The sequence below is a fragment of the Chionomys nivalis genome, chromosome 7 (genome assembly GCF_950005125.1).
Source record: "Chionomys nivalis chromosome 7, mChiNiv1.1, whole genome shotgun sequence".
NCBI lineage: Eukaryota > Metazoa > Chordata > Mammalia > Rodentia > Cricetidae > Chionomys > Chionomys nivalis.
In genome coordinates this window covers 59846041-59862206 of record NC_080092.1, presented here as the reverse complement: position 1 = coordinate 59862206, position 16166 = coordinate 59846041, and the positions used below count along the sequence as shown (strand labels likewise).

Sequence of the window (16166 nt, the reverse complement as noted above, 5' to 3'; positions counted from 1 at the left end):
GACCCACAGAGTGGCTCACAACTATCTGTAACTTGAGTTCCAGGGGATCAAATGCCCTCTTCTGGCCTCTACAGTCACCAAGCGTGCATGTGGTGCACACACATACATGCAAACAAAACACTCGTCCACATAATAAAAGAAAATCAAATGGTTATCTTACTCTGCCCAGAGTACTATAAAGAGGGTTTTGCCATTCTTCTGTCTTATACTCCACTGGCAAGTGGCAGCCAGGGGACTGGGAAACAAAAATCCGAGCTCAGTTTACTCTCTCCACTGTTGAGCTGTGTTCTTTCTTTTTCAGTTCATCTTTCCATCCATCCTTTCTACCCACCCACAACTTACCAGTTAACTAACCAGTATTCTTGAGGAATGTATCAGGGTCTAGGGCAGCCTCCATGGAGCTACCATAGCAACCGTGTGAAGCTGTGCCTCGACAGGTCAGGTCTCTAAAATGTAAGACTAACCCGCTAGTGCTTAAAGCTAAGTCCATTGTGTGCGGGCTCTGAGGAAAACAGAAAGAAAAGAAGAATGTCTTGCATAGCCCTGCCACTCAGGAACAAAATAAAACAATCCTTTGAGATGTTGATCCTTTCCCCCGATGTAAAAATCTTTATAACACTTTTAGGGGGCTCGGACCAGCCAGCCAGGCAGGGAGTCTCATGTGGCTGTAGCTGTACCTTTGAGATGAGCGCTGTAATCTGAAACCTGGACACCAAAGAAAGTATAAAATTACCTTGTGTGTGACGTTTTCTGTCTCCCACATGTTGGAGGAGCAGTCTTTTTTGGACATATGAGGGTTTATAACATTACTAAAATTTATCTCCTCTGTCATTTGGTGTGGTTGGTTGGTTTGAGACAGGGTCTTGCTATATAGCCCTTGGCTGGCTTGGAACTCTGTACCTAGACCAGCTGTGAGGCAGCTCTCGTTAGGGCCAGCTGTGTGCCGCTCACCTAGTAAGTCTGTGAGACAGTTCCCATGTCTGTGAGACAGCTCCCGTTGGGACCGGCTGTGTACTGCTCACCTAGCAGGTCTGTGGGGCGGCTCCCGTTGGGACCAGCTGGTGTAATCTTAGGCTTCGCTCTCATCATTTGGCAGTGAAACCACTGCGTTTTTCTCATGTTTTCACACTTCCGTGTCTTATTTATTGCTTCTTTATTACTGTTTTACAGAGTGGGTGTGGTAAGTTATCAGACGAAGGTGAATTCCAGCCGTTGGCTATTAGGTGTGACAGTGACCAGTACTAGCGTGACGATCTTCATAAATACTCGACAATTTCCCTAGGAGACATTCCTGAATAGAAAAGGACCCCAACATAAAGTGTGCCTTGTCCTGTCATAGGGTTGGGGAGCGAGTGGATCCCAGCTCGACTGGCCCAGTTACCCTCATGTGCGGCGTGGTCCACGTTGTAGGCAGAAAGGGAGGGCTGGAATAGGACTGAGGGAAACTGCTCTGTACAACAACCAGTTGCACTCCCGCACACACGTGGGTGCACATAACACACACACAGAGTATAATGAGCTACAACCTCTGTCTGTCTCCTCGCCTACCTCCTCGTTCATCAGTCTTCTGCCATACAGGAAGGAGGTTGGGCGTACAATTTGGGCACAGATGTAAGTACATAGACTTGGCAATTGTGCAGAAACAAAATGAGCCACCACCCCAGCCCCTGCTGCCACCATCATCTGAATCACACTGTATCTCCTCCATACCCAGGATCTACATCAGTGACGAGGACAAATGCGTGCATGGTTCAAGTTCACGGTGCTAGGCTCCAGGCTGTGCCCTTTCACCCCCTTTGTTCTCTGAAGATATACGTGGCAGCTGGTCTTATGCCTCAAAGGACTTCTCTGCAAAAGCCTGGAAAACTGGGAGACTCCATCTTTGGGAGAGGCCCCAGTGTGCCCAGGGCAGTGGGTAGCAGTGTGGAGCGTTGCTGCAGCTGCTGCTGTGGCCCCTGAGAGCTGTGTGATGGCAGCCAGGTTAGAGGCCTGCCAGCCAGGCCAAGTTGTATGAGGCGCTAAGTCAAGCACTGACTGAATCCTGAAGCCCTAAATGACTCAGCAGAGCCGGGTGCTCAGTAAGCAGTGAACGCCTTGGCTCCAAGGAGCTGATAGACAGCATGGCCTATGGGTAGGTGGATGATGGGAGGCAGGATGCCCCTTTGGGAAGGAGAGCTCTGGAGAACAGAAGGTGAGGGCGAGAGGACAGGAACACTGCCTGCTGCCTGCGACCTCTCACCTGGAGACATTGGCACCTGAGAAGCCAGCTGCTCCAGCAGAGGCTGCGTCCTGCCCACTTGCATGTGTGGGTGGGTGCCATCTTCCCCTCTGTCTCCTCACTTCAGTATCTTGTTGGGCAATAGTTAGGCTCCCCCTTTCCCATCTATTCTCTGGGTGATCCTAAGAAGTTCCTTGTCTCCTTGCATATGTACTCTATCACAGAAACCAGGGACCCCAGTCCTTCCCAGCCCTTCCATCCTGCAGGAGGCGTGGGCTTCTTACTGTGCCAGATTGGCCCAGGCCGTGGACATGGAAGGTTAAGTAGCATTATCTCCCTGGCCGTTTTGCCCTAGTATCTTAACCTACCTGCTGTTAAGGAAGCTAACAGGTCCCCACCCTTGGATGGAGAGTACAGAGGTCCTGCTGACACCCTTGTGAAATAACTGCAGCTTCAGCATCCCAGCCTGCCACAGGGAGGGCCTAGAGCCTGGCAGCCTCCCCAGAAGGCTGGCTGGATGTCTCTGTGTGGCAATATAGATCCTTCTAGAGAGATCCTGACATTTGACCTGGAAAGAGTCTCCTCTGAGGGATTCGGACTGCAGAACTCAGCTCCCTAAAGAAACTGTTTCCAGGGCATGGGAGCATGCACTTCTGACAGGATCAGTAGCCAGGAACCTGTGGCATCTGCTTCTTGTTCTGGACAGGAATTACACATTTTGTGGCTGCCTGGCTGAAGGCGCCCTCTGAAGGCTCGGGGCGGGGGGGGTGGGGGAGGTGGGTGGGTGGTGGTGGAGCTACTCTCCAGTGGGAACAGAACAGTCCTGAGTACTGTTGCCACAGGTGTGCAGGCGCGAGGGCACCCAGAACCTGAGGTGCTGTGGGTGTGCTGAGGGCCCTTCATCCTTTGCCACCTATGCATCCCTAAGCAAGTCGCTTTCATCTCTCTGGGCCTCTGTTTACTCTCGTTAGAAATGGCTTAGATAGTTTTCTCAGTCCTTTCCTCCTCAGGCAGGTGTTTGTTTGTTTTAGATTTATTTTATATGCATTGGGGCTTTGCCTGCATGTGTTTCTGTGTGAGGGTGTCATATCCTGGAAGTGGAGTTACAGACAGTTGTGAGCTGCCACGTGGGTGCTGGGAATTGAGCCTGGGTCCTCTGGAAGAGCAGCCAGTGCTCTTAACTGCTGAGCCATCTCTCCAGCCCTCAGGCGGGTTCTTTGAGAAACAGAGGAAGGCCAGAGCAGTAGAGTTGTGTACTGTGTACTGTGAGGTGCTCTGGGGAGGCTGTGTGGAGCCATGCTGTCCCCTCCCATGGAACCCTCCAAACAGGGGACACTGCTTCCTCAGCGGCAGACCTTCTCCAACACTTCAGCTCATTGTCCTTCAGGAAGGACTTCACAATGCTTTCCCACTGGGCTGCTATGAACATGTGTCCTGTGGTCAGAGCTGGGACACATCCCCCGTCCCCCAACCCCACACCCAAGCTTGTTTCCACCTCACAGGCCCAAGCCAGGCTTCTTCAGTTGTGGATTCTCACAGATCTGTCTTGTGTGTTTTCACCCCTTTGGAGATCAAAGACCCATCGATACCGATGGGTGCCTTTAAACTGAGTCTCACACAGCACAGCGGCAGGGTTGTGAGGAAGTGAACGCGCAGAGGCCTCCCTGTTTCTGTACTGAGATAACCGCCCTGCTCACAGTAGGCAGGGACGCTGGCCAGACCTCTCCAGGCTTGCGGCAGTCATTGAGACTGACAGTTCACATTCGTTCCCTTCCTGTCTTTTGTTTGCTGTAATGGGATCACACAGTACGAATTCTGCACGATGTTAGTCTTTTTCTCACCTTTGTATAAATCCAGAAAATACACTTGACTTTTTTTTTAAACAGCACAATGGTGAGAGAATTCTTTAGAATGTCTGACAATGGCCTGGGGCTGCAGCTCAAGGGTAGATAGAGTGCTGCTGCCTGGAGAATGACCACGAACACACCCCAGCCTGCGGATGAAGCTGCAGTGATGGCTAACTTACTCCGTGGGAGCAGGGACATCCCAGGGAAGGGTAGTTGTTGGAGTCCGCTAGTTAGTTCCCAGCTGCTTAGCCCAGAAATAATCACACAGAAACTGTATTAATTAAATCACTACCTGGCCCATTAGCTCTAATTTCTTATTGGCTAACTCTTATATCTTAATTTAACCCATTTCTATTAACCTGTGTATCGCCACGTAGCTGTGGCTTACTGGCTAAAGTTCCAGCATCTGTCTCCAGTGGGGCTCCATGGCTTCTCCTTGACTCTGCCTTCTTCCTCCAGCACTCAGTTTAGTTTTCCCTGCTACCTCTATTCCTCGTGCAGGCCCAAGACAGTTTCTTCATTCACCAATGGTATTCACAGCATACAGAGAGGAATCCCACATCAGGTAGTTGTAAAGGAAGACCTCCCCCAAGCCCCATCCCTGCACACACACACACACACACACACACACACACACACACACACACTGAGCCCTTGGGTTATATACTCAGCACTGGAAGGTAGGAAGGAAGGAAGGAAGGAAGGAAGGAAGGAAGGAAGGAAGGAAGGAAGGAAGGAAAGGAAGGAATCTGTTGTTATGAATGATTGTGTTTGGATGGGACTACTTGCTTACATGACTGAGAACCTGTGCCCACAGAAGCTACATACTAGCCCCAGAGTGCCTGGCATCAGTGGGGACAGAGGTTGGAAGTGTTGGGTTCCTCTCAGTATCTCTTCATCTCTGCACACCAGATCCAGGATGCCTGGCAGCTGAAGGGTCCAGCCTTGGCATCTCACCACAGGATGATCTGTCTTAGGACTGCTCCTGAAGCCTCTCTGCATGACGGGGAGTGGTCCTTTTGTGGTGGGATTTGTCCCTTCCACCTCTTGAATGTTGTGCTGACCTTGGCTCTTCACAGCTTCATGACTGAGGAAGACATATGCAAGTATGTATGTATGCATGTATGTATGAAGATAGGCTCTCTTCTACAACATCGCCTTCCTAGGGCTGGCTAACCATCACCTCAGCTTTATGCTACAGGACTGGACAGTGCTTATGGTCACTTTCCAGGCAATGGTACCTGGTAGCTGAAGGAAGAGGACCTTCAAACCATGCCCATGTGGTGGCACACACACTTAATGCCAACATTCAGGAAGATGATGTAGGAAGGTCATGAGTTTGAGTCTAGCCTGGGCTACATAGTTTGACGGTAACCTGGATTGCATAGCAAGACATTGCCTCAGAAAAATGACTTAGCTATTTGACATGATTATGGAGTGATGGCTACACTTCCAGGCTCCTGGTAAGCCGGGGGGACCACAGTTCTTTTCCTTTGTCCTTACCTGTCTTAGCTGGGATTGCTGTTGCTGTGATGAAGCACCATGACCAAAAGCAACTTGGAGAGGAAAGGATTTATTTAGCCTACATTTCCACACCACTGTTCATCACTAGAAGTCAGGGCGGGAACCTGAAAGAGCTGGTGCAGAGGCCGTGAAGGATGCTGCTTCTGACTTGCTCCCCGTGACTTGCTCAGCCTGCTTTCCTATTCGTGCCCCAGGACCATCTGCCTAGGGGTGTGGCACTGCCCACAGTGAGCTGGGCTCTCCCACATCAATCACTAATTAAGAAAATGCCCTACAGCCAGGCGGTGGTGGCACACGCCTTTAATCCCGGCACTTGGGAGGCAGAGGCAGGCAGATCTCTGTGAGTTCGAGGCCAGCCTGGTCTACAAGAACTAGTTCCAGGACAGGAACCAAAAAGCTATGGAGAAACCCTGTCTCGAAAAATCAAAAAAAAAAAAAAAATGCCCTACAGTCCTGCCTACAGCCCAGTCTTATGGGGGCATTTTCTCAGCTGAGGCTCCCTCCTCTCAGATGACTCTAGCTTGGGTCACTTGAGTGAATCCCAGCCCTCCACAGCTCAGAGCCTACTGTGGCTCTTCTTACCTGGAAATCTTAGATTCCTCTTTTCTCCCCCACACCTGTGATGCCCAGTTCAGACCCTGGGCAGACTCTTTGCCTAGTGGGACCTCAGTGGTGGAAATGCTCTACACCCCCCCCCCCCCTTGCGCCACCAGTGTGGTAAGCTCAGGAAATGATGTATTAGATACACTGGCAACTTGAATTCTGCATGGTTCTGTATCAACATGAGTTTTAAATTATGTGGATATCGTGTTGTTTCTGCACCTGAGCTATGCAGGTCCCGACTCTGCCTAAGAGCACCCCTGCCAAGAGCTTGGGTGCTCTGGCACTCTCTCTGCCCTGTGGCTAGGGTAAAACACAAATTGAGAACTGACCTGAGGTGCTCTGATAGAAGCCAGCGTGGCATGTGTGAGGCCAGCAGACAGACTCCTCCCAGACAGTCAAGGAAAGATACTCCGGGGAAGACATCAGACCATACCAGCCCCTAACTAGAGCAGGAAGAGCACCCAGACAAGGGAGGAGTGTCTGTGGGGACCTTGTGGCTGGGAAAGCCAGAACTGTGATCATAGGATACACTGGAGAGAGGTCTGGGAGGAGGCTGCTGAGGAAACCGGGCCAGTTCAGGAACTCTGCGTGTGTGGAGCACAGAGCGTGGGTTTGTCTGGGGTGGGGGTAATTGAAGCATGTGAGAAAGCAAGTGGGGAAGGGTGAATATTGGAGTTGTTTTAAGGGAAATAAAGCTCCCACTGAGTAGCAGGCAGAGTTCATTCACCATGGCTTGCTAGAGAGAAGCAAACAAGAAAGGCAGCAACCTGCTGGGGGGCCACGGCCTGGAGAGTAAAGGTGCAGGGGATGGGAAGGAGATCTGGGGACCAGTTCAGAGGAAGGCCCCTCCCGCTGGCTCCCCCACTAACCATTTCCAGCCACCCCTGCCCCACAGGTTAAATCTAAACATCACAGCTTTGGTTTCTGGCTGCCACTGGGGAAATGATTTCAGAGCCCGCTGGCCAGAAGCCATTTTTTTCCCCTCAGCAATTTCCCTGTTGGAAGTTGTTAAAGGAAGTGGGAAGGGCCAGTTGGGACCAGTTTTAACAGGCAGAGGCGGATGCTGCCTAGAAAGTGGGGTCTAACACAGAGCCTTGCTGCTGTACGTCTGTTCCCGCGTAAGCTCTTATGGCTGGCACTTCTGAGCCCATGGGTCTGGTAAAGGGCTCTGTGTTGTGGGCCAGATAGGCAGGATTCTCTTCTCCCTTTCTTCTGTCCTCCCAGAAGAAAGACCTCTAGATCAGCAGAGGTCTTCTCTGGGGATGAGCACCTGACCACTGCCACCGTCCTGGCCTCCGACAGGCTGAGAGTTGTGCCATGTGCTTCGGGCATGGTTATACACTGGGTCCCATTCTAGGTGTATGCCCTGTGTGTGGCTGTGTGTGGCTCCAGAGATAGGAGGGTTCTCTAAGAAACAAACTGGAAAAGAGAAAAAGCACATTGGCATTTGGTCCCTGAGGTATAGATCAACAGAATGAGTCCTGTGGCTCTTTTCCCAGCCTCTTTCCCGGCAGCCCTGCTTACCCATCAGAGAGGCCTGGCCCTAGCAACTGGGAACCTTCCCAGGAAGCAGGCCCCCTGCGCCAGAGGAAGAGATTGCGGTGTTGGATGGCAGTTCTCAGTACGGATGTTGGCTCTCATGAACAGCTTCTTATGCTGGACCAGAGTTCTCCCTGCTTAGGATGGACTAGTAGAGGCCAGTGGTGGACCAGCATGCTTCTGTCTGTCACATCTAACCAGAGAAGAGCTGAAGTTGGTGTGTGGCAAGGAAGAAACAAAGGACAGGCTAGTGTTGTGTAGGGGAGTGTGCGTGTGTGTGACACATGCACACCCATGCATGCCTGTCACAAATGGAGGACTCAGCCAGCCGTGATAAGCTTAATAAGAACATGGGCATAACAACAATCCTGTGTGATGTTTATGCCTGGGGAGGGGAAGGGGCCCTCATTTCTGGCTTCGCAAACTGAAGCTCAGAGAAATCCAGTGACTTGTCAGAACTGTGCACTGACTTAGCTGATGGCTAGGTCAGTGTTTAAACTATTGTGATCCAAAGCCACGGGCTCCACCCCACCCCAGGCACCAGTTCAGTGTTCCTGCCTGTGGTGGTGTGACAGAGTTGGCTGCCTTTCCCTCTCATTCCTCCCTTCCTTTGTTGCCTCTCCCCATTTCTTCCTTCTCTTCTTCACGTCACCAGCCATCCATTCTTTGCTAGGTACCCACATGAATTATCCCAGGAATTCATTAAGGAATAAGATAGCGTGCCCTGAGGCCAGATATACACTGGTTACAAATAGCAAAGGTGCAGAGGGAGTGACTGAGGGCCCCAGGTCTCAGGTGGAGGTGTGTGCGACACTCTTTCACTAGTTAATTCACTCTCTCAGTGAGCGTGTGTTTAACATGGTTGTGAGTGTGTGTTTAGCCATGGTTGTGTGTGTTTAGCCATGGTTGTGAGTGTGTGTTTAGACATGGTTGTGAGTGTGTGTTTAGCCATGGTTGTGAGTGTGTGTTTAGCCATGGTTGTGAGTGTGTGTTTAGACATGGTTGTGAGTGTGTGTTTAGCCATGGTTGTGAGCATGTGTTTAGCCATGGTTGTGAGTATGTGTTTAGCCATGGTTGTACACTGGGTCCCATTCTAGGTATATGCCATTTTCCGGTTGATAGAATAATGTATTTTTTTTCTGATCCTGGACTCTGACAGTCTGTAAAGAGTCACAGGTGAGAGCGTACCGTATACGCCTGTGTTGTGTGGTACTTTGGACTACAAGTCCATCTCCTAGCTCTCTGGAGTTGCAGGTTATTGCGTACAGCCCAAAGTGGCCAGACTGGATGCGCCATGAGGACAGAGATCGGGCTGCTTCAGTCCCGGCTCTGTCCCCAGTGTCTGCACACTGATATGCTTTCTGAATGCTTGAGTTCACATATCATCCATAGCTCTTCTGCCCCTTGGGCTGAGATGTCATAGGAGCTCTGTCATCTGAACCAGTGAAGGTGGCACGCCAGCAGTCTCTGGGGAGGCCTTGAATTCACCAGTCATCATAACAGCTATTTCTAGCTCTTGTGTCTTCAGTCTCCAGGCTGGACTTGAACAACAGCTCGTGCCTGTGGCCCGTGGCTTGGGAGTGGTGTATACTGAGCCCCTGCTGGACACCGCTAGCTTCCTAGCTGCTAGCTTGTATGTGTGCTCCTTCCTCCCCTGGGAGGGCCACCGTAAAGATGGGATTGCTCTAAAAGCGATCTGATGACCCAGATTGTATAGGGAAATGTTTGTGCCCTGCTTCAGTTACCATAAAACGAAAAGTGTAGAGTGTGTACATGTGTGCATGCAGGTGTGTGCACATGTGGAGGCAGAGGAGGATGTTGGGTGTCCTTCTCTGTCACTCTCCACCTTATTCCTTAGAGACAGGGCCTTCCTCTTTGCCTTATCCCGTGCACTCCTCCAAGCAGTGCTGTCTTCGGGTATCTGCTGTCATTCATTCTCATAACATGGCCGAAATATCTCAAGTGCTGCTCTTCTGTCCTATAGTTTACTTCCTTCTGTAGGTGGAGCTGTTTCTTAATGTCATTGCGCAGCCTGTCTCTTCGTGTGACGCCTGGAATTCTCCTGAGACTTATCATCTCAAACACATCCAGCTGCTGTTCTGAGGAGCATTTCATTGTCCAGGTTTCAGAGTGGTAAAGAAGACAGCTCAAGACAGGTGTCTTATACACTTGTAATTCTGTTGTTGTCGTTATTTTTGTCATTGTGTAATTCTCTTGCTGACCAAACCTTTGGAAAAAGGGCAATCATAAATACTTACCAAGTAAAGCTGTTGTGTGTGCCTCCTGGTAGCTGTGACTTTTCTGTAGTGAACGAAGCTACCAGTAGACTTCACTCTCAAGCCTGGGGAAGTCTGTGTACAGGGACTGATGCCGTCAGGTGGAGCCTCCTGGATGGGCAGCCCTGGGTGGAGGCTTGCAGGACTTGGGCAGTTCAGCTTGCGATGCTGCCTGTCAGAAGGGCCTCTTACCTTGGAACTGTAGCTGACAAACCTCAAGGGGGGCTCTGATTGGATCTGCTTTGGACACATGATCACATACTGAGGTCAGTAACAGGTTAAGAAGGGCTCAGCCTGGATGAAGAAGCCTGAAGGACCAAGGGCCACCTACATTCAGAAATAGGTTCCTGACCAGGGCGTGGTGGTACAGCTCGGCAGTATTAGCTACCCAGGAAGCTGAGGCAGGAGGATAGCAAATTCAAGTCTTGCCTGGGTGTCTCAATATTTCAGAGGAAAAAGAAGGTAGAGCTCCGTCTGGTGATCTTCGGTAGTCACATGGCGGTCGGGTTTCCAAAGGGCTTCCCTAAAGCGACCTCATCCTGGAGAGATAACAGTTACTATTGTAGCTCTCATAGCATCTGCACCCCTCTCTCCTATAGGAGAGGGTCACCTGAGGGTCGTGTGACCATCAGCAGACAGGAGTCCTGTGCTCTCAGAGGAGCCACAGGCCTCTAGCTCAGAGGTGCCTTAGTAGGACTTCTCAGCTCCCTTGTGGCTCTGCTGGGACCATGTCCTAGAATATAACTAGTGAGGCAAGTTTTCTGTTGTTGGGTTTTGGTTTTTTAATTAACATCTCTAAGAAAGTAATAAATACATATTTTTTAAAATACAGATCAGCTGGGCGGTGGTGGTGCACTCCTTTAATCCCAGCACTTGGGAGGCAGAGGCAGGCGGATCTCTGTGAGTTCGAGACCAGCCTGGTCTACACGAGCTAGTTCCAGAACAGGCTCCAAAACCACAGAGAAACCCTGTCTCGAAAAACCAAAAAAAAAAAAAAAAAAAAAAAAAAAAAAAAAGTTAAAATACAGATGAGCAAAGAAAGTAGACTTACAATCACATTCAGAGATGATCACTGTTTCTTGGGGTTAGCCCCACTCTACTCCCTACCCCCAGTTCTGTGAGAACATATGGTGATCCCAGGCTGGCCTTGAGCTCACTGTGTTGGTCTTGTGACCTTCATGCATCCACACCCCAAGTACTGGGGTTATAGGTTTCCACTACAGTGCCCAGGTTAGATCTTCCCTGCTCTTCAGTGCTCGCTCATGTGGTCATGTTCAAAGTGGGCAAAGGCTAGGGAGGGATCATAGTTCTGTCTACTAATGGTCGACCTGATGCTCTTACTGCTTCCCGGACAAACACAGCAAATATGGATATTCCCATTTCCTTCTGGGCAGATCTCTCTGTTTTTTCAAGACAGGTTTCTCTGTAGCTTTGGAGCCTGTCCTGGAACTAGCTCTTGTAGACTAGGTTGGCCTCTAACTCACAGAGATCCGCCTGCCTCTGCCTCCCAAGTGCTGGGATTAAAGGCATGTGCCACCACTGCCCGGCTTACGCTCATTTCTTTTAAGGTTATATAGTGCACATGTGAATTTAGGTTGTAATTATTTATCAAGGACTTGATTTGGGACTGATGTGAGCTGTACCATTCGGTCCTCCCATCATCTTCGGGAAAGCTGTGATGCTCAGGGTGCAGCAAAGGGAGAAAAACTGATGACATGTCACCTACTCGCGGCCACATTGCTGGGAAGTGGTAGCCTTCGGGAAGTCTGGCTGCAAAACTGGTACCCAAAACTCTTTCTCTTCTTTGTTATTTTTTCTCTCAGTTCTCATGGACGGGCCCTTGTTGCATCTTTCCCTCTCTAATGCCTGAGGTTTTCACAGTTATTGAGTGTGTTTATAGCGTGTGCATGTGTTCATCTGTGCGTGCACGCGTGCGTATGTGGAGGCCAGAAGTCAGCATCAATACCTTCCTCGATTGCTTGTTGCATTGTTTTTGGAGACAGGGTCTCTCTGAGCCTGGAACTCACCGACTGGCTGGACTGGCTGGACTGGCTGGCCACCAAGCCTGGGGGAATCTTCCGGTCTCCACCTCCCCAACCCTGAGGTTACAGATATGGGCCACCTCACCTGGCTTCCTTTACTTGCTCTAAGGATCTGAACTTGGGTCTTTGCCTGTGTGGCAAGCAATTCAACAACTAATCCATCTCCCCAGTACCCTTAATTTTATTTATTTTAAAAACAGTTACTTATTGCTTTAAAGAAACATTCCCCAAATCTAACTGTAAGTGTTCATTGTATGAAAACTAGAAAGTACAGAAAAACTTAAAAAAGAAAATGAAATTGCCCCCAGACACTGCCTGTCCTCCCTGACTTCCTTCTCGTTATGTTCTTATTCTGAGAGAGGAGGGGTCACTGGTCCTGGGGTCACTTCCAGCAGTGTGACAGCTGCCCTTGCTACTGCGCTGCTATCTTGTCTGCTGTCCAGGGCGTGCTGTAACTCTTAAGGTGCTTGTGTGCCCCAGATGGGGTCTGGAGGGTAGCTGTGGTTCACGTGGAGGTGGGGAGCTCCCGGTGACTCATGGGAGGTGAGCGATAACAGTGCTCCCTCCTGACTCAGTTCTAGCCTTTTGGAGGCAGTGAGGCAGGGGAAACTGGGTCCTGGCAGCTTGGGTCCCCACCCCTGCTGTGAGGCGGCCCAGCACCTGCTCTGGGAAGTATGTGCTGACTCCCCAGCTCCCAGGCACAAACTATTTTTGGCCACAGTGACTGTTCGCTAGGAATGAAAACAGAAACCCCTCTCCCTGCCTTGTTCTTCCATGGGACAGTGCACCGGGGACCAGGGCTGCCGTCCTCGGGCCCTCTCACCATGCATTGTCTGTGGAGCTGGGTAATGGCAAAGGCTTCAAGGGACCCAGAAGCCCCCCCACCCACCTTGCCGAGAGGAGCCCGAGGCTCAAGCCAGTCTGCGCCAGATGGGAGCTGTGAGGTAGGCAGTGCAGCGCCTTTTCATGGGTCCTCAGAACGGGTCCCTTTGCTAGACTCTGAGTCCTCGCTTTGTCAACTGGCTATAGAACGTATCAGAAGAGTGTGCACTTTAGGGAAGGTGACTGTCATTTCATATTTCCTCCCTTTCTTGTCGAAGAGAATGGTTAGAGCCATCTGAATCTTGGAAGCTAATTGTCTCCATCTTTATAATGAAGGGGTTGGCTGCTTTTGTGTTTTGAGCCTGCTATGTCCACAGGAGCTGACCTGTGTCTGCTGTAAGGGATTGAGCCTGTCCCTGAAGCTTCTGGTCGTCAGGACAGGGAAGCCGAACCACACAAAATAGCAGTGTTGACCGGAGAGAAATGGGACCAAGGCCAGCACCTACTTGCTGTGGCCCAAGATGATTAACTAAATCATCTAGAGTCCCAGTTTCCATAGCTCGCAAGCATTTATGCCTGGGCCGTTTATTGAGTGGTGGCAGCGCCCATAGCTGTTATTTTATGGTTAAGCTGGTTGGAAAGGGGGAAGCGTGTTGAGAAACTGAGCAGGAATCAGTGGGTCCTGGGCCTTGTCGCAGAAGCCAGGTGCTGGGTATAGCTGACGCTGTGAGATTCCATCTTCCTGTTATAGTGAAAAGTGGCACCAGAGTGGGGGTGAATTGGGTGGGCTAGATCTGTTCTCTCCTGCCATCATCTGTGTTAGGAACTTGGCAGGACCTGGAGCAACATCCCAGGACTGATTGCCTTGGATTGCATAGGGCTGTCATCTCACGAGTCCACCGTGTGGTTTGGCACTGCTCTGGCAGTTGTCTTTGGAGGTGAGGCTCGTGGCAGAGGCCAGGGACTTCCCCTCAGCGTCTGTGTTCCACCAGCTCAGAAGATCTGGAAGGACCAGGGCCTTGACAACTGGGTAGGGAGGGCTTGGGCTTGCTGGGAGCAGAGGAAGTCCTGATGGGGTGAGGTGCTGAGTGAATGTGTGCTGTTGATATGGGCACAGCCGTTCAAGGATCCCAGAGCCTCAGGGGTTCTCGGAAGATGGGAAAGCCTTCCCCACAGGGTGAGGTTTAAAGGAAAATGGCAAACCCTTCCTTGTGGGTGTTAACAGCGTGTACAGAAAATGTTTACCATACCTTCTCCCCAATGAATACTGCCGTAAGTCTGCTCCCCAGCAGACTCCACTCCAGCCAAGATTAGCCAGACCTGTTGTCACCGTAAGCCCTGCCTCCTTGTTTATCTGATGTAACAACCCCGCCTCCCTGTTCAGCTATGTGCAGTGACACTCCTCCCTGTCCATCTGTACACAGTGACAGTCCTCCCTGTCCAGCTGTGTGCAGTGACAGTCCTCCCTGTTCAGCTGTGTGCAGTGACAGTCCTCCCTGTTCAGCTATGTGCAGTGACACTCCTCCCTGTCCAGCTGTACACAGTGACAGTCCTCCCTGTCCAGCTGTACACAGTAACAGTCCTCCCTGTCCAGCTGTACACAGTGACAGTCCTCCCTGTCCAGCTGTATGCAGTGACAGTCCTCCCTGTCCAATTCTATGTAGTGACACTCCTCCCTGTCCAGCTGTACGCAGTGACACTTCTCCCTGTCCAGCTGTATGAAATAATCACAGTGATCTTCCAGGGTGCTGCAGTTCCTCCATCCAAGAGCCAGGGCCACCCAACCCCAGTTTTCCTGTCTGTGTCCGTCTCTTATTTTCTTCATTCTTTTGCAGTCCCCAGTTAATGCGTGAACTGCCATAGAAGCCGGGGACCTTCCTGAGGCCCAGCCTAGTCTGGTATTGGTTTCTGTGGGGTTCTGGTAGCCAGGGCCCTGTCCCAGTGCTGTTGTTTGGGTGACAGGAGCAGGCTTCCTCCTCCCCAGGTCCTGTGTTTTTTTCCCTCTGTAAATTCGCTATTGGGCTAGATTATCTCTAAAGTCCCTTTGAAGTCTGCCTCTGACTTTGGCAGGGGATGGGTTTCTCCTCATTTTCTTGGGTATCCATTGGCTCCTTTCATGTCCTCTGAACTGGGTAGCTATGGTGATAGCCCCCTGGCTCAGGTCCTAGCCATCATCTCAGAAGCTTTGTTGGGCTTCCTTAGCTTTGGGGCTCAATGTTGCTGTGAGGCTGTTAGTATTCAGTGGCCCTGGAAAACAACAGAGAGAACTGCCTGCCCCATGGTCTCATGAGAGCTCTCCAGTGCCTCCTGTTTGGGCACTCTTTGGGGAGCTCTGAAACAATGCATCCCTTGTCTGTAGCAGAGTCTGCTTCTCAGGTCTCCAGCCCTGGGCTCCTGCTGCCAGCCTACTTCTTACCCTGCTGAGACAGACAAACTACCCAGAAGACAAACCTCCTGTGATGGCCCCAGATGTGGCGCTCTACTAGAGGGATTCTGGGATCAGGCTCCTGGCCCTCCAGGACTGAAGCTGGGGTCAGGCATGCAGCTGTGATACACTTGGCACACTGGGTGCATGATGGTGTGGCAGGATTCGCCACCTGTACTCGGAGTTCTCATCCTGCAAACCCGGAGGAGGCAGATGTAGGTAGGAAGAGTGGGAGAATTGGGACTTGGGCTAGAAGTCACTGGTAAAGCGCTTGCTTAGCGTATGCAAAATTCTGGGTGTAGTCCTTGGTACAGAGAAGATGTGGGAAGGAACTTGGGTAGGGAAGATCTCAGGGACAGCAAACAATAAGGATGACTGGAGGCATGGCCATGTCCTTGTGCTCTCTCAAGGAGTTGGTTGTCCCTTAGGAGGACTGTGTTGTCCATAGGAAATGTCTCAGATTGGCTCTAGCCCTTTAAGGCACCCTGAACTACTGGGGCAGTCCCAGCTTAGGCCTGTTGTCATAGCTCCCCATTTGCTTCAAGAAGTGGCTGGGTGTGATGGCATATCCTGTGGTCATTTGTCACCCAGCTGTTACCCACTGGTGCCTCCTCATGCCTGCTTCATCTACAAAGGAGGCCAGGGAAGCCTGAAGATCTGGGGAGCTGTGCCCTAGAGCAGGGCAGGGTCAGATAAGGGCCTCTGAGCCAGGCCCTGTGTGGCACGGAGTGGGAGTTTCTCACTTGCCAGTTCCCCCTGAAGCAAAGGGTTTCTGTAGCTCTTTGGCTGTGGTCAGACTGTCCACCCTAACCCCAAGACTTCCTTCCAAGTGGTCTTTAATTTTTTAAGATTTATTTTTATTAATGTTAA

General features: G+C 50.9%; 1 protein-coding gene across 3 annotated transcripts in view; it reads left to right on the top strand.

Annotated features, from left to right (window-relative positions):
- Ksr1 (kinase suppressor of ras 1) overlaps positions 1-16166 on the top strand; it is a 133621-nt gene that overhangs the window by 76393 nt on the left and 41062 nt on the right. Inside the window, exon 1 of one of the 3 annotated variants that reach the window (XM_057774065.1) lies at positions 12833-12993. The exons of the other annotated variants lie outside the window; for them this stretch is intronic. Coding sequence (XP_057630048.1) covers positions 12874-12993 — 120 coding nt within the window. The 5' untranslated portion in view covers positions 12833-12873. Of the gene's footprint in view, positions 1-12832; positions 12994-16166 lie in introns of those variants that run through there. 3 annotated transcript variants of the gene reach the window in all.